The sequence below is a fragment of the Bactrocera oleae genome, chromosome 3, assembly GCF_042242935.1.
Source record: "Bactrocera oleae isolate idBacOlea1 chromosome 3, idBacOlea1, whole genome shotgun sequence".
In the NCBI taxonomy this organism is placed as follows: Eukaryota; Metazoa; Arthropoda; class Insecta; order Diptera; family Tephritidae; genus Bactrocera; species Bactrocera oleae.
Genome location: NC_091537.1, coordinates 17128760 through 17154973, shown reverse-complemented (window position 1 = coordinate 17154973; position 26214 = coordinate 17128760). Strand labels below are relative to the sequence as shown.

Below are 26214 nucleotides of genomic sequence, written 5' to 3'. Positions count from 1 at the left end.
AAGAATATTATTGTTCCGGTCAATCCTACTGGGTGTTTCTTTCAGTGGGTTTTCTTTGGGACTCGCTAGTAACACGTGATATATAAATTTCAGCATAAATATTTTCTTACTCTAACGCCTCTGCTTGTTGCCACCGCAAATTTATTATTTTCTTTTTTTTTTCAACCATTTCCCTCTAAGTTATTTTCAATCAATTGTCTCCAAGCGCTTAATAATTTTTCCACTAGCTTGTTGACTTTAACCACAACTTTCACAAGTTTGATTTAATTTATGAAGTGAATCGCCAGTGCTATGCACACTCTCAGATATTTTATATATAATCTTCTAAAAACATTCAAACTAAATCTGATAAATTAAACATGAATATTATTGACATAGGAGGCGTTAATTCCATACAAAAAAAGTTTTCACCTAATTGCCTGGTATGTTATAAAGTTTCCAACCCTAAAAAGTTAAATAATAAAGTTCTGTGGGAATTAAAAATGCACATTTTTCACTAACAACTGTACAGCTTATCTTATAAGCGACTCGTAGTCACGCAAATGGCTGAAAAAAAGTCTAAAGCATGCGAAATTCACCAACACTACTTCAAACAGTTTTTGGAACAATCAAATAAATTTCAAAAAAAAACACAACACGATTCGAAGTCTTAACATTTAACTGAATTTATGTACATGTATTGGTGAGAGCGCGCTGTACCACACGCCGGCTGTGGGTGGCTGGCGTTTAAACGAGAAGTCGGCAAGCAGCTGTGAGCGCAAAATGCATTGACGTATAAGGAGAATGTTACATTTTACGCTGATTAGTATAAACGAAACGCTGATGACGTTTGAGCCAAACTCTCTATGAGCAAAAACGAAAAGAAAACACATACCATATACCTACTCAAAAAAATTGCTTTATTTATACGAGTATGTGTGTATGATAGCATTTATTCATTTTACACCATCTTCGGCTTACTGTAGCTGTCAGAGCACAATTTCACCACACTCACATGTAGGTTCTCATAAACATATCATGATCGCTCTAGTGCGCAACTCTGTGTAGCCGACACTGTTTGGTTATTCTTGTGATGCTACATGGCGTATGAGTAACATTCGCTGCATAATTGAATTGAATGAATAAGTGAGTTGCTATTTCGAGTGGGTTGAAGAATGCTTGTGGGTGTTGAACAGTGTTGCTGTAGTAGTGATTAATAAATAGAGTGTGTTTTATAATGGAAAATGTACGGTGTAGTATTCCAAAGCGTGCTATAGCTGGCTGTTCGAGGCTTTATTGGTTTTAAAATATACACAATTACTAGACTCATTTTAAATGGCAGGAAAGAAAATGTGTTTCACATAGTATTTTCCCAAATATTTACTCATCATTATAATATTTTAAATGTTTATCTTATTTATTAAACAGTTCTTAGTTTTTTTTAATAATATTTATTATTGTGAATTCATCAAGACTGATCTTATTTCGAAAATATCGCCGTGGATATTCCTCGGCTTGCTCTAATGAGTCCATTGAGCACAAATTAAAAGAAATTTACTCAGAGACTAGTTGAATTTATGCACAAACGGGTAATTAACTGTTGAAATTTTCTGCAATTGAATCACCTGTATGGTCTTTATTTTGCTTAAGCTTCGAACCAGCTTAAACAAAGCACCGAGTCAATGGGTTCATTATGTACTAATTTGGGGAAAATATCAGACGATTTCTTACACAATCATCGTTTTAATTGCATTACGATATTATGCATCGTACTTGAGTTAACTTTTGCTAAGACGAATCTAAAATGTCAATATAAGACATGTAAGAGTAGTTGAGGTTCGATTTTGCCATATTTCTAAATATATCTACATGTTAAGAAAAATAAAGAATCCAAATAAATATAATGAGAAAAGTATTATATAGCCAAATTTGGTAGCATAACTTAGGTGCTTTATGAAATATTATATTAAAATTCACAATTCTATGCTCATTGCTCAATAGTTATATTAATATAATATATTATTATTTTCAATAGGTAGCTTTATGCTCTGATTTATATCCACAATTTATCAACATTAACTAACCAAAAAAAATTATTGTTGCTTACTAACAATTTTTCTGGAAAATAAGAGAGTTGTTCTTGTCAAATCGGTGAAGAATATTGTAAGAAAAAAACAAATGTTTCGTTCTAGGCCAGTTTCGAGTCATTAGTTGCCATTAAAAAATTTAAACCTCTTTGTATTTCATTTCGCTTATTTTGAGGTGAGGTCCAGAGCTACGTTCAGATCCTAAGTTATGTTGAGGCATATGAGTTAAAATATAATTCGATATTTATTAAAGAATGAAGCAATTCTTTTTAGAATTAAGGACGAGATCTAAAATTTTACACAGTTCTGAAGCCAAGCAATCACTGTTTATATCCAGAACAGCGTATATTAAGTTTGGCACGAAATTTTTAACAGCTAAAAAGAAATGACGCTCATTTATTTAAACCACTTATATCGGACCACTATAGTATATAGCTGGCATACAAACTGAACAATTGGAATAAAGTGTTTGTATGGAAAGCCTTTCCTTTGGAAGAGATATCTCAAGCAAATTTAGCATAGGTTATTGCCCAAGGCAATGGTGCAATCTTCGAAAAAATTGTGCAGATCGAGTTACTATAGCATACAGCTGCCATACAAACCGAAAGATCAAAATCAAGTTTTCGTATAGAAATGTATTTAAGCTTCATTGCAGCCAAAGTTAACGTTTTCTCTTGTTATATTATAAAATAACTAATTCGTCTACTCAAAAGCACCAATTCATTAGCGTTTATTCATTTTCTTTTCAAAATTTATGTACATAAATATATTTATTTTCCTAAGGAGTTTAGCAGCTGATGAATTCATAATTTTCACCTAGACATTGAGACGCACAATAGAATCGCTATCGATTCAAAGTGCAACTCGCCATTTCATTAAAAGCTTCAGCTGTGCAAACCACACATTTCTAGCGATGGCGAAAGCGGTCATAGAAAAATAAAGAAAATAAATAACAAAACAGAAGGCCCACACAAATTGACCATACAAGTTATGGCTACGGCAATAACAACCTCAACGTGGTAGGTGGCAACACAATGAGTGAACTGCCACACACACACATGCATGGTGCTGGCAAAGGCTTGAGGGCGTGGGAGTGACCGCACAGTTAGTTAGCAGCAACGGTGTTACCACAAAAGGATAGCGGAGGTGAAAAATTACTGCATTCGTGGCATGGAAATGATAAGTTAAAAATAGTAAGACGGGAAGTATGTAAATAGCTAGGTAACGCTGCTTTCACGACCTGCCGGGGTCTGTAAGGTTACCTGTGCCTACTCGCGTTTCAGTTGAGTATGTTTCTATGTGTGTGTGTTTGCATGTATTTGTGAATGTAAGGACTGGTAGGCGTTAGCATTGACGATGATTGTGGTGATTTGCAGATATTTTAGGAGCATAAAGAATAGCAAATCAGAGCAACCCTTCGCTGTGCAGACTTCTCTAAGATAAAATAACACTGTTTATACACATGTGTGTGCATTTCTGTATATGAAGCACAGCTGGCATGGCAAAATTAGCCTACAAAGTCGCTTTTAATTTCGCTGTGTGTGTTTTAGGTGTGTAAACGCATTTTATTTCACAGCTGCTACTGAAATGTTGTTGTATTGCAACGCTGTTGTTGATTTAATACTGAGTTTCATGCTTAAACTTTGCATAAATTCAACGAAAGCATTAACACTTACAAAAAAATACACTTTTTTCGTAAAAGTAATGCTTCGGTTAAAAAAAAATGTTTACACTGCGAACTGTTGACGTTAAAATTCTAACGCGATTTGCTGCGTCGGCTACTTGACTTCAGCTGCTTTTTCCACTACTCCAGCTGCTAGTTTATCACACCAAGCATGAGCAAGCAGCATGTACACCAACAAAATTTAATACGTCATCAGCTCACATACACATGCTCAGTGTTGCACGAACACTATAAAAAGCTTAACACGGACAGCAACTTTGTGAGCTTGAAATTTTGTAGGCACACACAAAAATTACAGCGAAAAAAAAACCAAAACACACAACACCAAAAATATTTCAAAATTGTTTGCCAAATAGCACAATTTGTATAAAAAATATTTTTTCGAAATTGAGCACAAAACTATGCAACGTTTTTGCACACAATTTCTTTAAACACGCAGTTATTTCTTTGTATATGTGCGCTTTTCCACTTTTTCCTCAAAACATTGCTGATTTTTTTTCCACTACATATAATTTATATGCCGACCTTTGTGGTACGTACACTTTCGTTCAAAATTTGGCATCAACCGAAGGACTGCTCATGTCCTACTGAAACGTTAACGAATGATTTTATTTGGTGAGCTATAAGCTGTGAGCAGCGACCACTGGAGCAAACGACCATAGTCGCGTACAGCAACCGTGACGACTCTCTACTTCGTGCGCCGCAACAACATTCACATTAGCCATGTATGTGTTGGCTATTATGCTGTTCGGTATCTTGTAGCGATAACAGCACACTCACGCACTGCAAATTCCAACAACAAATCTACTTTGTATACAATATAAAGTTTGTCGGTTTGTAGTTGTATTTATCATAGTAGTTGACCTGTAGGAAAAAAAATCGGCTAGCGAAAATCAACTGCTGGTATTATCTAACTGTAATCACTAGAAAAATTCTGTATCGGCTTTAATAGAGTTAAAATATATATATTTTTTCATGCAACTTCATGGTATTATTGAATAGTTCCTCTTTTTAATGACTAAGCTTCACAGGCTTGCATGAAAACAAGAAAAAAATTTATTTTGAATATTATTTTGAAAAGTCAATTAATTTAAACATATATAAACATATATACATATATATTTTGTTTTGATACAAACCTATGAAGCTTAGTCATTGAAACGAGGACTATTCAATAATACCGCGAAGATGCATGAAAATAATCGTGGCTAAATTTATATTGAACCAAATTTTTTTTTATAAAAAAAAGAAAATATGTTACCTTCGGCAGCACCGAAGCTATAATATCCTTCAAGGGTACATTTCTTAAAGCATAGAAGGGTATAAAAACATATGTTTTCTTGATTTTGATCGGTCCTTTTGTATGGCAGCTATATGCTATACTAGCCCGATCTAAACAATCTCTTTGAATATTGTACCGATGCCTGAAATAACAATAAACGCCAAATTTCGTGAAGATATCTTGTCTAATAAAAAAGCTTTCCATAAAATGACATGTATTTGATCGTTCAAATGAGCAGCTTCTTTGATAGAAAAGGACGTTTGCAAAATTTCACAATAATAAAACAATATCTACATTTTGTAAAATAAAACTTGGTGCGTTGTCAATTTTTTGTCAAATAAACAGCGCTGAAAGATAGTGAGCAGAGAAATACTAAACCGATGAGGACCAATATTTAGAATGATTTCACCTCGCCCTCCGCTGTAATACATTTTTTTATTAAAATTTTCCTACTGGATACTGACTAATACTTATATGAAAGTATTTATCAAAAGTTGTTGGTATATATGTGTGTGCGTATTTGGCTGCGTGAATTTTTCGACTACCGCAGGCATGCGATGAAAGCTCGCGCTTACCCATACGAGTATTTCTATACAAGGGACTACATACCTATATATACACATGTATACGTTTGCTTTTCGAGTAATTCGCTTTTAGAGCTTTTCTTACGTAGCTTATTGAATTTTCACTTTTGCGTTATGAATGAAAGCATACATTTAGGTATTACTGATCAGTGTTACTATATATTATAGATTAAGTTACTCATGTTGTTGCTATTTCGAATTTTTTTTCGTATATGAGATATTTGTGTTTCTACAACGTCTACCTATTGGGATGACGTGATTTTGACAGCTCGTGACGGCCATGTTTGCTTACGGATTTGTGTAAAATTTTGTCAGAGTGTTTAGTGAAGTGATGAATTAATAAACATCATGTCACGTTTCACTTTGGTACAACGCTTGGAAATTGTCAAAGATTAATTCCCGTTCTCCGGAAAATCCGGAAATCCGAAAAATTATCTCAGATGAGACTCATTTCTGGCTTAATGGCTTCGTTAACAAACAAAGTTGTCGCTAATGGGGTGAGTGACATCATTGTGTGGTTTAGGTTTGGTGCGGATTGTGGTATAGCGGCATCATCGGGCCTTATTTCTTTTTAAATGAGGCAGAAAATGCTGTTAACATCAGTAGCGATATTATAACATGATGCTAACCGACTTTTTTTCACCGAATTCAATGAAACAGACGCAGACGATCTCTATTTCTAACAAGACTATGCGTCGCTTCATGTTTCACGTCTAAACGTGGACACATTGCTTGCAAAGTTTGGCGACTCGTTAATTTCGAGAAATGGCTCTGTCAAATGGCCGCCAATATAATGCAATTTAACGCCTTTAGATTATTTTCTCTGGGGGTATGCAAATCCCAAGGTTTACGCCAATCAGCCAGCAATGCTCGAAGAGCTCGAAGGCAATATTCAGCGCACTATAACAAAAATGATCCACCGTGTCATTGAAAATTGGCGTAAACAGGTGGAGATATGCAATCGGAGCTGTGGTAGACATTTGGCCGACATTTTGTTCAAATCATGAAGGGCATAAAATTATTTGCATAGCAAAAAAAAAACAGAATTAATTTTGGCCAAATTTTTGTTTTATTTCATTTTAATATCACGCCGTCCGTGTTGGTAGACCCTGTAGTTATTAGCACTATAGATAGGCTTTTTTATGACCTAAAAAAGCGAAAATTATAAAAAATACCAATTTATTTCTAACTCGATCAGCGATATTTCAACTGTTTTAATCCGTCTTAAAAATATGTTTTCTGAAGGTCTGCACAGTACATATGTATTCATGGTGGCGAAAAACGACTCAAAATTGTGACTTTTCAAAGTTCGAAAGCAATATGGAAGATTGGATTACCAGTTCGTAGTCTAAATCGATTAAATGTTGTATTTTTTTCACTAAGAATTTAAATAAATTTTACCGCTTTAGCCTTGTTTAGGTAGTCGATAACAAATAATTAAAAACCAGCGAAAGTCATTTCTATGGCGGATAGGACAGTCTACGCCTTTTTCGGCGCGAATTCGTCGAGTGTAGTCCACAACTTCAACTTTTGCTTGATCTCTGGATCCATGTTTCGTCTACGGACTCAAAGCACTGCAAAATATTCTTCGTGTTACGCTCTACTGTCTCAGCTACATACATACAAGGTGCATTCCAAACAGAACAAATGGTTTTATCGGCAAAATCAATTAATTTTATTCAAAATAGTCTCCTTCTGCTTTAATACAGCTTTTTGCACGGTCCAAAAGCATGTCGAACGAGTGTTTTAGCTCGTTGCCCGGTATGGCCGCCAGTTTGCCGGTGCAAGCCTTTTGAATGGCCTCCACGTCTGCATAACGCTTTCCTTACATCGGCAAATGCATTTTTCCGAAAAGGTAGTATAAGTCGCACGGTGCCATATCAGGTGAATACGGGGAGTGGTTGATTATTAAAATGTGATTTTTGGTCAAATAATCGGCCACAAGCGTCGATCGATGAGACGGCGCATTATCGTGCAACAAACGCTAACTTCCATCTTCGCGATATTCGGACCGAACACGTCGAATACGGCGCACCAAACGCTTCAAAACTCCAATTTAGAATACCGATTTGGTCTGGTGGAACAAATTCTTTGTGGACAAAACCCTTGGAATCATTAAAAAAAATCAGCATTGTCTTCACTTATGACTTCTCCAGGCGCGATTTTTTGGGTTTCGGCTCATTTCTCATTTATGTCCTCACGACCACTTTGAAAACGTTGAAACCACTCGTGCACTCTGCTATGGGATAGGCAATCATCGCCATAAACTTGTTTCATCAATTGAAACGTTTCGGTAAAAGTTTTACCAATTTTAAAACAAAATTTAATGTTGGCTCTTTGTTCGAAGCTCATTTTCGCACCGATGACAAAAACATACTGAGACTTAAAACACAATAACTTCACTTCCAATAGATGAAATGTCATGAAATTTTTACTGGATGTTGATAAAGAATAGCAGATTCTAACGCACAGTCGACATATAGATGGCGCCACTAGAGTTTACTTTGTTACTTTTTTACTGTTTACTTTGGAACGCACCTTGCATATCAAGTAACTTCAATAGGCGAACTGTCATTATGTGATCACGAACTTTTATACTTTTTTACATAATACAGCAGATATCCGACCACCATAGCCTATAGCTACCATACATATACGATAGTAAGTTTCTCTTGTATTAGTGACGCCATCGGGCCATCACGCTGAGTACTTATAGGGTCGCTTCGTATATCTATCTGCGGTTGGAAACGTGAATGCATTCTAATGATTTGTTTTTAACGATACAGATAAGAGTAAATGAAATAAGGAATTCTCTTTATGAATATATGTAAGTGTTCTTAAAATTTTTATTAGATAAACAAAAACTTCAAGGTCAATTCTAGAGTTCAAAATTTCTATTTTCTTTATCACGTGGTAATGAATTCCAAAGCATACTGACACAAATACCCGGCATTCTTAATTTATATTAAGTTAAAGCTGTAACTCCTCCAAAGCTCTTTTGCTAATATATTTCCACACATTTTTTTGCTAATTTTCATTAAAGTTCATTTTCACTAATATTTTAAGTCCATTAATCTACAATGACAGTTTATTTACCAAGCACGTGATCACTTAATTTCCGCTATTTTCTTGCCGCATTGACTTCATCAATTTCGTAGTTGTTGTTGTTGTTGCACTTTAGCTACACTACCTATACATTGTATAGAAGAATATTAAGTCAAGTTCACATGCACCCAATTATCCCACGTAATCAGCCGTATCGTATGTTTGTGTGCAAGTGTTGCTACTGCAAAAAATACATAAACAACCACAAAAGCTTTCCACCAACTAAAAGCTGCTAAGCCACACATCGATTTTTCACACTTTATTTGCCGTCATTCACAAAACAAGCAACACAGCTAATTGGGCGCGTATATCTATATCTATATATGTATATATATTCTATATGTGTTGTATGTGTTCGTGTTTTTGTGTGTGTGTATATCATACAATACAGCAACAAAAAATGCGTGTAATAATCAAAAAGTAGGCAAGCAAATGAGCGTAAGCATGAAACCAACATCATAACAATTGAGTTAACAGATGATAGTTGCAAAACACACATATATGTACACACACAAACATACCTACAAACATAGATATTTTCTAATAAAATGCCTATATACACACAAACAAGGGCGCATAACAACAAGTTATCGTGCAACAGTTTGATAGTGATTCTTGAAGAGCGCAACTTTTGCTAGATATTAACATATGACATATGTATATGCCATACAGCCGCCAGCAGGCGTGGTGTTGGTGCAGCTATAATAACTACAAAAGCTGTGGAGCGCCACTTTGACGCGCATGCGCACTGTAACTGAGCGCGCAGAAATCTTTAACGCTCAATCTTCCGCTGGCTGGCTGCCTAACTGACATGCCGTCTCAGTGTCAATGGCAGCCTGTTGCCTGTCGCCCGCTGGTCGCCTGCCTTGCGCTCCTCCAGCAAATTCTCCCATTTGTACCCACTCTCGCGACCTCACGCTGTCGGCGCTGGGCATGTGGGTAGCATAAATAGGCGCTGATAACGCGTAAAAAGTAGCTTAAGCGGGCACAAGTCGTGCAGTAACCGTTAGGTAGCTATATTAGGGGCGCAAGCGATGTTGCTTACGATGACTATAGGCAGTTATTTGCATATGTATGTATATATAAGCATCGTGATAAACTCATAATGGGCGCTCGTAAATTGTCGAATGTTGTTGGTAATCACATACCTGTGCATACATTGCCACCACGCCATATACATATATACATTTATTTTATATATGTGTATGGTATATATAATTGTGTATATGTGATTAGCATCCATAATAATAATAAAAGTTATTACACACTCATATTTGTAAATGCCTTCGACTGTATATTTTTATTTCATCATTTGTATGCGGTTTGCTCGATATGTGTTTGTTGAAGAAGACAATTTGCAACTACAATATATACCGCTACCTCTTTATATAGCATATATATGCTTATGCTTACATGCTTATGTTATATACACATGTTTGTTAGTATGTATGTATAATTGTATGTACAAGTATAAACATAATTGTTTTTGGTTACCTTTGTGGCGTATGGTATCCTGTTGCAATGCGGTTCACCGAATATATAGCTCCCAGATTATCTAATTTAAAATCTTTCTCTCAGGTTTGTGTCATATTCAAGCGGCCAAATATAAAACATATATACAGGTGAGCTGAAAAGCTTCTGCACTCGAAATCAAAAAATATTATTTTTGCTACGAAATATATTTTTTTATTCAATATAATCTCCCTTAACTTCAATACACTTATTTCAATGATCCTCCAATCATTTTATGCCATCGCTATAATGACTTTCCGGAAGCTCTGCAAAAATACCCATCTACGGCTGTAAAAGCTTCTTCATTCGACGAAAACGCTTTCCACGAAGGAACTGTTTCAGGTTTCTGAAGAGGTAGTAGACGCTGGCAGCCAAATCTGGTGAACACGGTGGATTGCTCAAGCAATTCGTACTTTAGTTCGTTGAATTTTGTTATTGCTAAAACACCTTGGTGAGCAGGTGCATTGCCTTGATGAAAAATTATTTTTTTGTGCTACAACCCAAGTCTTTTCTCACAAATTTTTTCATTCAGCTGATCCAAAAGGCTGCAATAATATTCAGAGTTGATTATTTTACCTTTCTGCAGATAATTAATCAACAAAATTCCTTTTGCTTCGCAAAAAACGGATGCCATAACCTTGTTTGCTGATCGTTGTGACTTCACATGCTTTGGCGCTGAACAACCAGCTTCAGTCCACTGTAAACGTTCTTGTTTGATCAATTTAGGATCATGGTGGTAGATCCAAGCCTCATCCATGTTTATAAAACGACGGAAAAATTGGGTTTATTCACCAGCCCAAAATTCTACATTTTGCGTTTTGAAGATGAAGATGGCTTCTTCTAAACTCTAACATCGATAAAATTCCTTTCCACCCCTACTTTTCATACAAGGTTATTGTAGGATTTGTAGCTATAATTGCAGCTTTACTGCTTTTACCATTAATATGATTAATGATAACTTCATTCCCGTCAACTGTTCATAAATTTCGTTTGCTTTTAAACCTTTCAATACAAATAATCTAATCACTGTGCGATATTAAATTTGTTCCATATTAAAAAAACACTCTGACACTTCAACTTCAAATGGCTTGTAAACAACAAGAACTAATTGACATAATGACTTGTTACTTTGCATGTGTTCCCACGACAGATGTACCTATTTGGAACTAGTAGTGCTATTTCTTGGTGAGACCAACCAACTTTTTCGCCAACATGTACATGCACAAAAAAAATATTTATAAACATACATCACTTTCTGATCTAATTATAAACTAATGAGCCCTACCTGCTAGTCGACTGACTTTTTTTCTATACAAGCAAACCGAAAATATTTTTAGGGATTGATGCCCAAAACCAAAACAAGAAAAAACTTGAACTTCGGTGGCATTGAAGCTAGAATATTCTTTACAAATAAAGAAGTTTCCATAAAATAATTTTATTTTGAGCATTCAGTTTGTATGGCAGCTATATCAGATAGTAGTCCGACCTGTCCGAAAATGTCTTGCGATATTGTAGTGTTGCTTTGAACAATAATTCATGCCGAATTTCGTGAATATATCTTATCAAATGAAAGAGATTTTCATACCAGGACTTAATTTTTATACTCTTGCAACATGTTACTACAGAGTATAATTGTTTTGTTCACCTAACGGTTGTTTGCAACACCTCAAACTAATCGAGTTAGATATAGGTTATATATACCATACAAAAATGATCAGTATGAAGAGATGAGTTGAAATACGGGTGACTGACTGTATGTCTGTCCGTCCGTCTATGCTAGCTGTAACTTGAATAAAAATTGAGATATCTTGATGAACTTGGTACACATACATTTTGGCACCATAAGAAGGTTGTTATTACAGATGGACATAATGGAATCACTGCCACGCCCTCAAAACACCATTAATCGAAAACCTATAAAGTGCCATAACTAAGCACTACAATAAGATACAAGGCTGTTATTTGGTACAACGAATTGCATTAAAAAAGAAAGTGGGAGTGGCCCCGCGCTCTAATAAGTTTAATGTGCATATCTGCTAAACGACTAAAATTATAATAACCAAATTCACTCAAACAAATCCTTTAACACTCCTACCGGGAGTGTGAAAATGGATGAAATCAGATGATAACCCCGCACACTCCCCATATAACGGTTTTTATTAAAACTATTTAAAGTGCATTAATTCATTAACCAAAACAAAAATTGAACGATGAGCGTGGCATTGCCCACTTTTATCTCGGGATCTACTTGACCAATGTCAACGTAATTTGCTAGAATTTAATATATATTTCTACCTTTATCTTCAAGGAAAGTTAAGCCTTTATCTCTACCTTTACCTGTATTTTGATTTCTTTTATTCCTACTTTACTGGTCGATCAAAATAAAGTCCTTGTATAGCCAACTCTTTATTCCACAATGCTACTGTCTCTGCACAAATTGTTCAGATCGGATCACTATACAATATACTATTCGCAATTCTCTATAGTTAAGCTTTTCGTAGTCTCCAAACCCTTTTAAATATAATATTTCTTTCGAACACAAAACACATTAGGTACGACAAATTAAAATGACTTCTAAAACGTTGAGAGTATCTTGGGTGATCTTAAAGAAAGTCTCCTTCTTCATTTTGATTAACGTTGTAGCCATTTAATCGTATGAGGGTTGCCTTTTAAGTTTCGGTATTAGAGAACAAAAACAAATATTAATTATCTAAAATCATTTTTTTGTTTTTTAAACCATTAAGATCCATACACTTTTACCTACATGCGTTTGAACCAATTGTCGAAGCACTTTTGCCACCCCGATTAAGGTATCACCAAAACATGCGTAATTATATGATGAAGATGTAAGTTCACAATTTATCACCTGTCACGATGTCATAAACGTGTTTCGAAACACCGCTATCGATGTTCGTTTAACATTTCTCTCAACCAATCGACACAAGCTTTTTTTTGAGCGATTGACGAATTGTGTTGGAACTAAAGTAAGCAATTTTTTGTTACAATAAAATGTTCATACAATATTAGATGTATGCTGGTCCCGCAAATGTCCTCAGTTGTCTCAATCTGACGATAATTATTGATGCTGTATGATATTGATCATCGTTTGGATCTTGCAATATCAGTTTGCGTACAGCATCAAAAGTTTCGGAAACAACAAATAATTTGGTAAGTGATCTACAACCTTGATTGAATTCACCATACCATCGATAAACACAACGTCCTTGATGCAGCTTCATCGCCAAAAATTTAATTAAGTTCATCGATGCACTGTTGCTGGATTAATCCATGGCGAAAGCGGTAAAAAATAATCGCGCAAAAATGTTCGTGAATTAATTCCATCATTTGGGCGTGAGGAATATTTTAAGTTACTGTAAACAACACAAATAGCGTTCGTATGTCAAAACGTTTTGAGTATGTATAACATCAAAAATGTCAAATTTTACGATTTTCAAGATTGTTGTTCAATAGAAGTATTCCAGGGTTACCAAATCACGATCCCGAATATATAAAAGGCAACCTACGTATACTCTGTGTACAATGCATTTGTTGCATAAACTTTAAAGATTTTCATTCTTTTTTTTACCAAGAGCGCACTTTACTTTTGGGTTTGCTATTCGGCTCAACTTAGCAGTAGTTTTCTATTTTTTTATGTTATTTATAAAGCTGTTCATGTCTCTAAACACATGTCTCTGTGACAATACAATATGAGTACTAATTGGCCTTGGTGTTACTAGAGTTGATATGAACTATCGAAGTGTTACAAATTTATAAAAATTCTCAAAAAGCCATATGAAGGACAAGTCATTGGCTTTCAATTGTACGAAAGATTGAATTATAACATTATGCAATATACAGAATATTTCATTCGCGGCGCAGCTGTTTAGGTCATAATCAGCTGATTAATATAGATGATTAAAAATACAATTTAAGATAGAAATGTGTAAGTAGGGTCCAACTAAATTTGAGGAAAAAATATTCTTTATGTTAGTTATTAAAACTATTTTTCCAATCTTACGAGAACTTACCACTTCTTGAAGTCTTCTAACGGTCATTACGCCTTTTCTCTATTTCTTATATCTCGTTATCCAATCTAAGCTCTTATAGCATAATTTTGATTCTGACAGTTATTCGTTAGATTTTCAGAACTAACATAAAATGAGAAAAAACAAGAAATTGATTTTAATCGGACAATTTTTATGGAAGCTATATGCTATAGTGTTCCGATCTGAAAAACTCCATCGGAGATTTAGGTAACGTGTGGAAAATTTCGGTTCTGTATCTCAAAAACTTAGAGACTAGTTCATTTATATACAAGCAGACGGTCAGACAGACATTTCTAAATTGATCCAGCTCATGATTCTGATCATTTATGGTATATGGTATATGAGTTTTATATGGTCTTCGACTTCGTAGCAAACTTAATATACTCTCTTCAGTGTATAAAGAAGAGTATAAACATATATGTTGCTTTTAGAAAATGAATATAATAATCTAATTATAAGCAAAATGTTTTCGATTTTTCTTCTTCTTGCTAAAAAAGCCTTTCTGAACAATTACAGATCCCTCAAGAGAGCTGATAATATTTTTGACTTTAACCCTAAATAAAGTGATATTCGACAACTATTTTCCTCATTGTCAGAATCTTCTCTTACTTCTCTTCTTCTCTTACTTCTCTTCAACTTATCACAAAATAATCAAAACTGGAGTTTTTCTATACACAAATTTCAAGATACGCGGCAGCTGGCAGGATTTGCCACAAATTTACCGCACTACGCTGCAACAAGTTGTTTCACACTCTCAATCTTAGCTGGAGTCCAACCACTTTGTAGTCGCTTCATTTTATGGCTGTTTTGTATTTCCAGCTAAGACCTTGGCAAATTCATTTTTGTTAATCCACTTTCACTTTAACTCATTTACATACTTCATTATTTTCGTTCTTGTTGTACATATGTTTTGTCTTTCTTATTTGGTTCTTCACTGCTTTTTGCTTTTGTAGTTATTTGCTTATGCTGCTTTGCTCTGGTGAAAAGTTAATCCACGTTATTATTTAAGTTGCCGGCAGCTCGGTAGCGCGGTTGACTATGTCACTTGTGGTGGTGGTATGGTGATGGCGTTTAATGTCCTTCTGTTCTGCATATACGAGTATACGCGCACGTATGCTGTGTAATTGTTGTTGTAGTCAACTTGACAACTCATCCCGCTTTGTTGGCGCCACTTGTTTGTCAATTCTTCTGCATTTTTTTTTCTATTTATTTGTGTTCTTGTTGTTTGCGCCCACTGTCATTTACGCCAGCCTAAGCGCAATATGTTCGAGCATTTAGCAGATTAAACCAAAAGCACGCATACATACATGGATATATATTTTAATACACACAATATAGGGTAGAAACATGTCATGACAATTGCTCTCTATCAATTGTTATCAGCCAACGACGGAAGCGTATCGCCTTTAGCTCGACTAAAAACCTATCTCCGCTGTCATATCTAAGCTCTTGATTGCTCTTAGTTTTACTACTCCGCACACACACTCATACTTACATAAATACACCAACCCCTTAAAACTATTCTCAGAAATATACCACATTTTTACATGCTACTTCAACCACGCTGTAGTTCATAAAGTAGTTATAGACCACCTTGCAACTAGTACGCAGTCCCACTAGACGACTAACAAACTTTTTTTTAGCTAAGCGTATCTTAATTTTTATATCTCACGCTAGATTTTCATTTTTAAATAACGATTCAGTCAGTCAACCACACCTAGCTCATTTATGGTTTAACCCGCTATATAAAATTAAAAAAATTACTTACCGAACTCGAAAATATTTAGAAGAACTCCGAAATCAAATGAAGCAGAAGATATCCTAAAGCAATAAAAGAGAAAGAGTTTTACATTGGTATTCAATTATTTTTCTACAGAACGTTGACGGAGATCTTAGTAACTACCAAAAAAATATATATATAAAATTTCCTATCTTTCCAGCAATTTGTGAATTACATTCCAAAACAACATGAGGCGGAGCGTTGTCATGAAGGCAAATTATAGACTCGCGTCTAATCGCAAATTCCGCAGACGTTTTCGGCAATCACTCGCTTCGAGTTGTTGACTTTTTGTCGGAAGCGTTCCCCATAAATGGTTTCACCTGGTTATAGAAGCTCATAATACAGCACGTCCTTCTTATCCCACCAAATACAGAGCATTACCTTGGCGTCATGGCTAAAAACTTGTTAGCTTATTAGAGTACTGTAATTTTAATTTTCATCATTGAAGTGAAGCTTATAGAAAAACGTTTTTATAATTGGTACAAGCGTGGTTTTTTCCGTACTAGTTAATTTTCAGGCTGTTAATTCTAGTTTATATATACAAGTATAAATAGGTATTTATGTAGTTATGTATGTCGTCTTCTAGCTTATCCTTTTACCACAGCTTGATGCTCTTGAAGCTTAATGCTCTTATGAGCTTATTTCTCTATTTTTTACTTGGAGTTCTCCGTCAATTATCTATCACTTCGATGCCATGATCACAATCTAAAAAAATATATAATCTTTCAAGCTATATACTTGCACAAACATATGTACATTTATATTTAGAATTTTACTACTTGCTTAATAATAAATATTATTAAAGATAGTTCTTAATAAATTCAATATCGTTAACAATCATCTTAGCAAACTTTTTCTTTGGAGAATTTGTAAAGATACACACACTCAGCACACTCAAAAAACTATGGACGCAAGTTCTTCACGATTGAATTTTTTATACTTTTCAGCATCCTGCTATTTGTAAAAACTTTTCGTCGCATGAAAATTGCTTCAAAGTCAGTGAAATTCTGTTGAGATGATAAATTATTCGTTATCTTCTTAGTTTTAGTCTCTTAAAATATATATGATTATAAAAAGCCACTTAGCCAAAATATAATTTTAAAACATATGCGATTGCAATATGTTGCAAACTTATCTGATACCAAACAAATATAGGGTTTACTTCTAAATTTGTATGAATGTCGAGTCCGTTGGCAGTGTTTTATCAAACAATATTTGTAGAGAAATTTCGACAAGCGTTCAGCTTTCCAACGACACCTCACTCATCGAAATCGGTTTAAAATTGACCGAGTTATTTGTGTTTTTGTTCCGGCTATACCTCTACTGCATGGTTATGGGCGCCTGGTACAATAGATGAATTTACGACGATCTTTACACTACAGATTATTTCTTGGTGACCGACAACGCCAACTATATCTGTATTGTAAATGTTTTTTTCCCATAACTAATAAATATATTATACATATATCCATATACCTATATATTTTTTATATAAATATCTTAAATTATGTATATAAATAAATTCTTAACAGATTAGCCAAGAGAAATATGTATATTATATACGATATATGCATTTACTTCTTTTTCAGCTTTACATTAGCCTTCAAAGAGAATCTCACTTGGAACGTCTTCAGGCCTGTCAAAATACGAGCTTTGCACCATGGTATAAAAATCGGTAATAAATAAATCTTCAATAGTGTATAGCACGATATAAAACGAACATATTTTTATTAATTCTTTTTCAGTTGTCTGTAAAATGATGTCTTACGAGCTTCTACTGCAGTTTTCTCGGAAAAAGTCGAGTATTGAAAACTCAGCTGCAATAATAATATTATTATAATAATAACCGCCCAACCGCGAGGTGCGCAATCGGCATACGTGCGGAATCAGCCGAGTCAGAAAAGACAAGAGAGTTTTTTAAGTGTTGAGATCGAAAACTGCTCAGCTACAGAAACAAAAATTTTCAACAGCTAAGATTTATAGTTACAATATAATAAATTGTTACATTTTCATTTATTAGGAGAAAACATTTAAGTCTTTTTAATTTTGAAAATTGAGTCAAATAAGTCAAATGTGCTGGAATAAGAATTAAAATCATGACATATACGGCGGAAGGGTTCGTTTAGTTCGAAATTTTATATACAGGATTTTAACAGTAAAGGTCTAAACTGCCTCGAAAAGCGAAGCGGAATATTAAAATTAATTTCATACAGGAGAAAAGAACTGCAAACTGTTCCATTCAAAATTTTCACTAAGAATATTATGCCAAACATTTCCCTACGACTAGAAAGTGTAGGTAGATTTATAAATTTTAAACGACTAGTGTATGGAGGTAGACTTACCCTAGAATCTCATCGGAAATGCCTTAAGGCGAAATAAACAAATAACTTTTTATTAAAAAGGAGACAAATCATACAATATGAGTATGAGCTATATATTTGTAATTTACAGATAATTATGGTAATTATTATTATTATTGTGTTCTAAAATATAAAATAAGTATATTTTCAACCAATGTTATATGGTATACTATATTCTTCAATAAATAGCGAATAAATGCTATAAACAACTGCTGAATTGCGAAATTTTTTTTTATGAATATGCGGATTTTATAGTTATAAAGTGGATGCAGTCTTATGAAGTTATTGTGGCAGTACAATTTTCCAACTAATTTGGTGTCAAAACACTGCATACTAGTTTAATAAATGGCTAAAACATGGCTTGGTGCAACGTTTCTACAAATAACGCTTCCGCATGTTACAGAATTTTGTAACAAAAATTGTGAAATCAAAATCTATAAGCGATAAGCTTTCCAGCGACACCTCATTCTTTAAAATCGGTTCAGAAGAGACGGAGTTATACGAGTTTCTAGTTCAGCAACACACCTACTGCGTGGTTATGGGCGCCTAATACTTCAAGTGAATTCCGATTTCTGTGTGCGACATTTGACACGGCTATCATACTGCACGCACACACTTCCGCTTATTGCAGCGCCTCGCGGGTATGCAACATATTTCGCCGCGCCGATCCTGCATTTTTAATTTCCGACATCGCGCTGCTGCCAATGCTGGGCGCCTGGTGCATACGTGGGATTTCGCTAGAAGTGCCGAGCACAATTTTTCCGTGCGATAAAAATTATCTCGGGGGAGAAATAAAATAAAATCGCATGCGTGCAAAAATGCGTGTCAACGCAGCTACAACCAGAGAACTTAATTACAATTACTACAACAACAGCACACGCTGGATTTAGCGCAAGGGAGAAATAAAAAATATCGCATGCTAGACATTTTATCCGTTTCGTTAATTTAACATAACTTTTACGCCGCTCAACCGATTTACACGATCTTGGTGTCAAATTAAAGGAAATTTAATCACGGCTTTTTGCAGTTGCTGTAAAAAAAATTTCTTGGAAATGAAAACACAGTTTATGTAATTTTTTTGTTACTATATTTTTTATTTTTGGAATTACGATTTTTATTTGTAATATTTAAATTTTTCAATCTTTGTTTTATGCATGTATGCACAATATCGTTGTTGTTGCTGTTGTAGTGATAGCTCTTCACTTAAATTTATTTACGCTTTTAACTTAACTGTTAACTAAATTTAAATATATTTATATTTATATATACTATATATATATATATTCATTTATACGTGTATGCATGTATATATAAATTGTTTTAAAGCGAGGATTACAGATTTTCGTTAGAATTAATGGGGGAGAGACTTAAAATTTTCAAGAGAACAAACAAACAGTGCAACATTTTTGTGCTTTTGCGAAACTAGCGGTGAGTATAAACGGAGCGAGTGACAGGGAAGAATTAAATTAAATATAATTAAATTAGCTATACAAATACATATGTGCAAGATTTAAGGACTGGTGCGTATAGCATACGCTCGATGATATTAACAACAATTGGAAATACTTTATATTTTAAATTTTTTCTTTGTTTCTGTTTACACATATCCACTATTTTTACTAGTTGTACATATATGTACTATAAATGTATGTATGTATATTTATATATATCGCATATTATAGTTTACTTGTGTAAATATTTAAGGCGACCAACGGCTTAGTCTGCAGTTTTTTTGTTTGTTTAACGCACGAGTTTCGTGATATATAATAATTTTTTCTTTGCTTCTGCTTCTTGCTGCTTTAATAATTTGCTTTTTCAATATTTTATTAATTAGCAATGTTTTTTTTGTTCTGCTTCGCTTCTTTGCGACTTTTTCAATTATTACCAAAAAAATATTCTCATTTTGTTGTTGTTTTAGTTAAATGTGCTATTTGGACATTTGCATTATGTATGTATGTATGTATATGGGCGGATGAAGGAACACATATGAATGCATTACAATATATATATGTATATATTTTTTCGTTTTCTCTTTTTCAATGAAAAATAAAATAAAATTCGTTGTTTTTGGTCGTGTGTAAATTATAGTTAAAAGTAAAAAAAAAAGTCTTTGTGAGCAAAAATAATGCGTTTCGACGTGATGTGACTTGTAGTAGCGCAAATTTACAGTTAATATGCATGCGCACTTAATAACAAAAACGAAAATAGCATATTGACGTTATAAATACAAATTACAGTTAGACATAAATTTATGCTTATTTTAAAAATTTACGCTATAAACTTAAAGCTAGACAAAAATATTTATAAACATATTTCTATATAAATACTTAGAGCAAAAGAAATTTTAGAAAATGTAGTTGTAAAGAGCGAAAAACATTGAACTAAAGAATTTAAGGGCACTGCAAAAATATATATATTTTATATTTATTTATTTATTATATCTTATTTTTATTTTTTTTTTTAATTCATTTATTTATTATTATTTTATTTTTCTTTTATTCATTTATTTATTTATTATTATTTTTCTTTTTATATTTTATTTATATTTATTTATTTTTTTTAAATTTTTATAAACAGCGAAAATGACAGTTGTTTTCGCTTGCTTTGCACGTGGGCGTGTTCAGTCACGCTTTTACAGTAAATGCAGAGAAAAGAAAAAAATTATTTAAACAATAGTTAAAGAGGAACTCTGAAACTCTACATTTCTAAATGTCTGACCTTGCTATGTGAAATACTTTTTTTAGAAAATTCAACTTTTTTCAGAAAACTCAGATTTTTTTTATAGAAAATTCAGAATATTTTTACCGAACATTTAGCTATTTTTATTAAATTTTTGTTGTAAAGCTTTTTCTTTAAATCATTTCTTATATACCTTTTCCTTTTCGCCTTTTAAAACAAAAATTTTAGTTTCTTGTTTTTTAAATGTTACAATTTTAAATATTTCTTCAATTCTGTTGCATTTAAATTAATTAAAGAAAGTAAACGAGTGCTAAATATTAAGCAAATGATTAGACATATTATAAAAAAATATATTCGAATCTAGAAACTAATTTAAACTGTAGAAAATCTTTGTAAAATATTCTTATGTATTTAGCAAATAAACGCAAAAATTATCAAAAAAAATCAATCTTAAATAAAAAAAATATTTTATAAAAAAAAATTAATCTTATAAAAAAAATTAATAAATGTGTTATATTACACGTTGTTTTAATTTAATTTTTAAGCACTCGTTTGGGGCAAGAATATTTGCGAATTCACATAATTATTAATTAATTTTTGTAAATAAATGTTTTTTTTTAATTTTACTTTAATTTTTTTTGTATTTAAAATTTTTTTTTACATTTATTTAAATTTTTTTTCTTTAAATTCTGTTTTATTTGAATTTTTTTTTAAATTTGTTTTAATTTTTATTTAATTTTTTTATGCAGTGCAAAGCAAACGATAAGGTTGTTTGAGGCGTTTAGTCAAATGATTTTGCGAAGTGAAATGAGGCTAATGTTAATTAAATGCATATATGAATAAATAAAACAAAAAAAAAAACAAAAAAAATATAATAGAAAAAAAACAAAAACAAAAAAAAAATAACAAAAATAGAATAAAAAAAAAAAACAAAAAAAAAAAAAATAACAAAAATATAATAAAAAAAAAACAAAAAAAAAAAATTTAATTTACTTTTGCCTCAATTATTTGCAATAATTTGCTTACATAACTGCCATTTCGCTGTAACTTAATTTTTTTTTATCATTTATATATCATTTATTTTGCTTCTTCTAAACAAACTCTTTGCAATACAAGCACACTATATCACACATAAATGCATACATTGCTTATATAAGACTCTGCTAAGCATACATACCATCTAGGCATGCGTGTGTTGGTGTGTTTCACTATATATATAATTTTATATTTTTATAGTTACAATGATAATTAGCAATAATACAATAAATATGTATGCGTTTCATTACATTTTCATTATTTTTTAAATAAGTTTTGCAATTTCATTTAACTGTTTGCTCTTGCTGTTAATGAGATACTGATAATGGTAATGTTAATGTTATGTTATGTTAATGTCAATTTAATGTCGATGATACAAAACTAATTTACACATATATGTACATATATATGTATATATATTTTTAATAATAAATACTATCGTACGGCTTCACGCAGCAGCAAAAGTTGAAACAAACATACAAAAAAAAAAAAAAACATAAACAATTATCATTATTTTAGTGTAATTTATTTTTAACATTAATTGGTAGCTGTTCATTTTAAAACTAGTTGTTAAGTTAGTTTATAGTTCTATAATTTATGTATATGTAAGTGCTTATATATAGAAGTAACGAGTTGCTTGAGTGCTGAGAGGCTTTTGTGATTTTCAATAATGTTTTTTTTTATTATTGCTTTGTTTGCTTGGTTTTTGTTTTTGGTTTTCATAAGTGGCTATGTATATGTGTAGCTGCGCGCGCTAGCATTTTTTTTATAATTATTTTCACTTTTATTGTGCAAAACTATTTGTTTTTGTCACGGCTGTTGGCTTTTGTATGCTTCAAATTTGAATTTTAATTTATTTATTATTTTTCTATTTCTGTGTCAAATATGTATGTATTTTTCATTATCTATGTATATTGATTTTAATAGTTGAATATATATATTAAATGTTTTTAAATAATTAGTGGCAATATTTTTAAATTATAAATTGTCCGAAAAACTTTTTGACATCATTTTTTTTTATTGAAAGAAAAAAATTAATATAACGGTAATAAAAAGTTTTTAGGTTAATTTTAGATTTACGAAGTTTTGTAGTAACATTTTTTAGGTTTGAGAGAAAAAATGTTTATAACGGCAATAATAGTGTTGAAATTATATATTTACAAAGTTTTGCAGTTTTTTATTTTATTTTTAGCTGACTTGTAATTGAAATTATAAGATTTTTAGTTTTGAATTATAAATATTTAAGTTTATAAATGACTTTATATCAAGCACATATTTTTATTTCTTTTTTTTTTGTAAGAAAAACTGAGGAAAAACTATTTAGAGGCACAAAAATAATTTAGGCGAAACGATAACATAATTATTAAGTTACATAATATAATATTTTGCAGAAAAGAAAACATTGTGATAGTTGTGACATTCATTGTGTTGTATAGTTATAGTCAAAATTAAGTTTTTTTGTATTAAAAACGGCTTTGTGACATAATTTTCGAATGAATAACTGTCAAGAAAGCTGATTTTAATTTAAGAAATCACTTTAAGGCGACTTAACTAACAAACATTGTGTATATATTATTGTGCCGTTAAAAAAAATATATAAATTTAATTTCAATGCACCGTTTATATATTAGTTCAGAAAAAAAATTTTTTTTTTTTTAATTTAAGCATTCATACAAATTTCGAAAGACCAAAAAAAAAAATTTTTTAAATATAACTGCTTTTTAGACGGCTCTTGTATAAGGAAAAAATATATATTTTACTACATATAATACTGTTGCTGTAGCTGCTGCCATTACTCTTTGTATGAAAGTACTAAATTTCAAAATTTCCACAACTGTCTGGTTTTTTATATAATTTTTACTAAACACTCGCAAAATATGTTATGCTTTGTATATTACATTTTATTTATATTTTAGCTGCCTACTTGCTGCATAGCTGCGCGCTCGTCTCAATTGCTGCCTGCTGTAATGTGTATTTATGTATAATATTTGAGGTTATGTTGCGATTTTATGGTGTAAAATTATATTTTGCGATCGAAGCACTGCAACACGCACTATAAATAGGAAAAAAAAATTATAATTTTTTTCTTCATTAGGAGCTGCTTGCTGTGTTTGCGTTCAATTTAATACTCTAAGTTACAAAATATATGTGTAATATTAATTTTTAAGCGTATGCGCACACACCGTACTCTTTCGAGCTCACATTTCATAGCATATTCTTTCCTATAAAATTATAGTGAGTTACGCAGCGCTTTAAAGTAAATATACTTTGCACCAAAATCGCCGACGCAGCCTCGTGTATGTTATGTGTGTTAGCGAATAAAATGTCGCTTAGCTAATTTTTTAACAATAATTTCACAAACTAATATCAAAACAGTCAGTTATTTAAATGTGTATGGTGTTTTTAGCATTACAATAGTTCTATATATATATATTTATTTATATTTATACACATATATAGTATATGTTTGTATATTATTATTTCAGTATGCGTGTTAACTGCTATTTTAACATTTAAAGTTTTCCACTTGTGTTTTTGTTTTACTATAATCAAATATCTAAGACTCTCATTCACATACCATATTTTGTTTTGTTTTTTTTGTTTTTTTCACTTTTCGACCATTTAGCTCGTTTAGGCAATAATTTTAATTTTCATAAAGCATTTCGTTCATTTAATTAAATTATCTTTATATACTAAACTATGGTAAGTGTGCAAAGTAAACTAAATTTTTAAATTAAATTATAATTATTATTTATACAACAGCGACAATTTGTAATCGTTATCAAACTTTGTTGCTAATTACGCTTACTGCTCACTTGTTTCCAAACGTTGTTGCTCATTTCTTTGCATTTTTTACATTTTTGTTTCTTTTGTAACTTAAAAGCTAGCGATTAAAAATAGTAGTGAGAGTGATTGAAAAACACAACAAAAATGCTATAATTTTGTGTTGAATTCTTGTTCTTGTTTTTGTTGTTTTTTTTTTTTGCGTATGCGAAACAATAATGATAATGAATTAACGCTGAATGAAGGCAAATATAGCGTGCAGTTTTGTATAAATTTGGAGCATCTAAACGAAAAAAACTCCATTTTATTTGTTATAAATACAAAATTCTTACTTAGTTCACTAAAATAGCTGCGTCGTTTAAGGAAATTACTGTTGCACGCTTTCAAGTGCGTCTGCGCATGCACACGCTTGTGTTGATAATTTTCATTTAATTTATTAATATTCTCCCCTTCATTTTCTACGCACCTCCTACTAACGCAATTTGTGTGCTTTGCAAATTTTGTGTGTTTTTGTTATTTTTGTTTTTGTATTTCGTTTCGCATTGCATAAAATTAGAACCTTGCAACACGACGTTCAAGTCGTTTGCAATATTTTAATAACGCACGCGCTTTTGCTTTTGCTATTTTTACTTTTCTGTTTCTTTTGGTTTACTAAAAAAAATTTCGATTTAGGTCTTTTGCTGCTCGTTTGTTGGGTTTTCTTCTTCTTCTTAGTTATATTCATAAATTCGCAGCAATTTTGCGCACTAATTAATAATATTTTTATTTGTTTTTGTTTTTTAATTATATTAAAGTAATAGCTTTGTTTTAGCAATAGCAACGGCGGCCAAAGCTTATTTAACGGTATTTCCCCATATCGTTGGTTCGTTCACAGCAAGGCCGCCAACACCAACCGCAGTTGCTGCTAATTAAGGCGTTTTGAGTAGTAATATATCTTTTTTTCGTGTTCGACTCGTCGTTTTGATTCGTTGATAGAAATAATTGCGACCGAAGGTCTTTTGTAATTTATACGATTTATCCGCTAGGAACTTAGTTAGCTCGTTTACATAGCCTCGTGCAATGTCCTCTGATAGGTGTATGGATATCACCTCGATTTGTACCCGATCGAATGGTAGCGTTTGTAGGATCTGTAGAGAATTAAAGAAAGCGGTTAGAATGGGGAAACAAAAAAAAATTATTATAAGAAAATTATAAAATGATATTAAACAAAAAACTGCAAGAAATTATAAAAATTATTTTATAATAATTATTAATAAAATTGAATAATCAATCGGTTCAATCAGTTTATACGGGTAAA

General features: G+C 32.2%; 1 protein-coding gene and 1 long non-coding RNA gene across 2 annotated transcripts in view; one reads left to right on the top strand and one right to left on the bottom strand.

Moving 5' to 3' along the window:
* The window catches only part of LOC118681609 (uncharacterized), a 147495-nt gene extending 129464 nt beyond the window's left edge, over positions 1-18031 (top strand). Inside the window, exons 5-6 of the long non-coding RNA XR_004977348.2 lie at positions 17649-17734; positions 17805-18031. This is a non-coding gene — a long non-coding RNA (uncharacterized lncRNA). The remainder of the gene's footprint in view (positions 1-17648; positions 17735-17804) is intronic.
* A 5978-nt stretch (positions 18032-24009) lies between these two features.
* The window catches only part of S (EGF receptor activation regulator Star), an 84047-nt gene continuing 81842 nt past the window's right edge, over positions 24010-26214 (bottom strand). Inside the window, exon 5 of the mRNA XM_014247670.3 lies at positions 24010-26044. Within this exon, the coding sequence (XP_014103145.2) occupies positions 25826-26044 (219 nt within the window). The 3' untranslated portion in view covers positions 24010-25825. The remainder of the gene's footprint in view (positions 26045-26214) is intronic.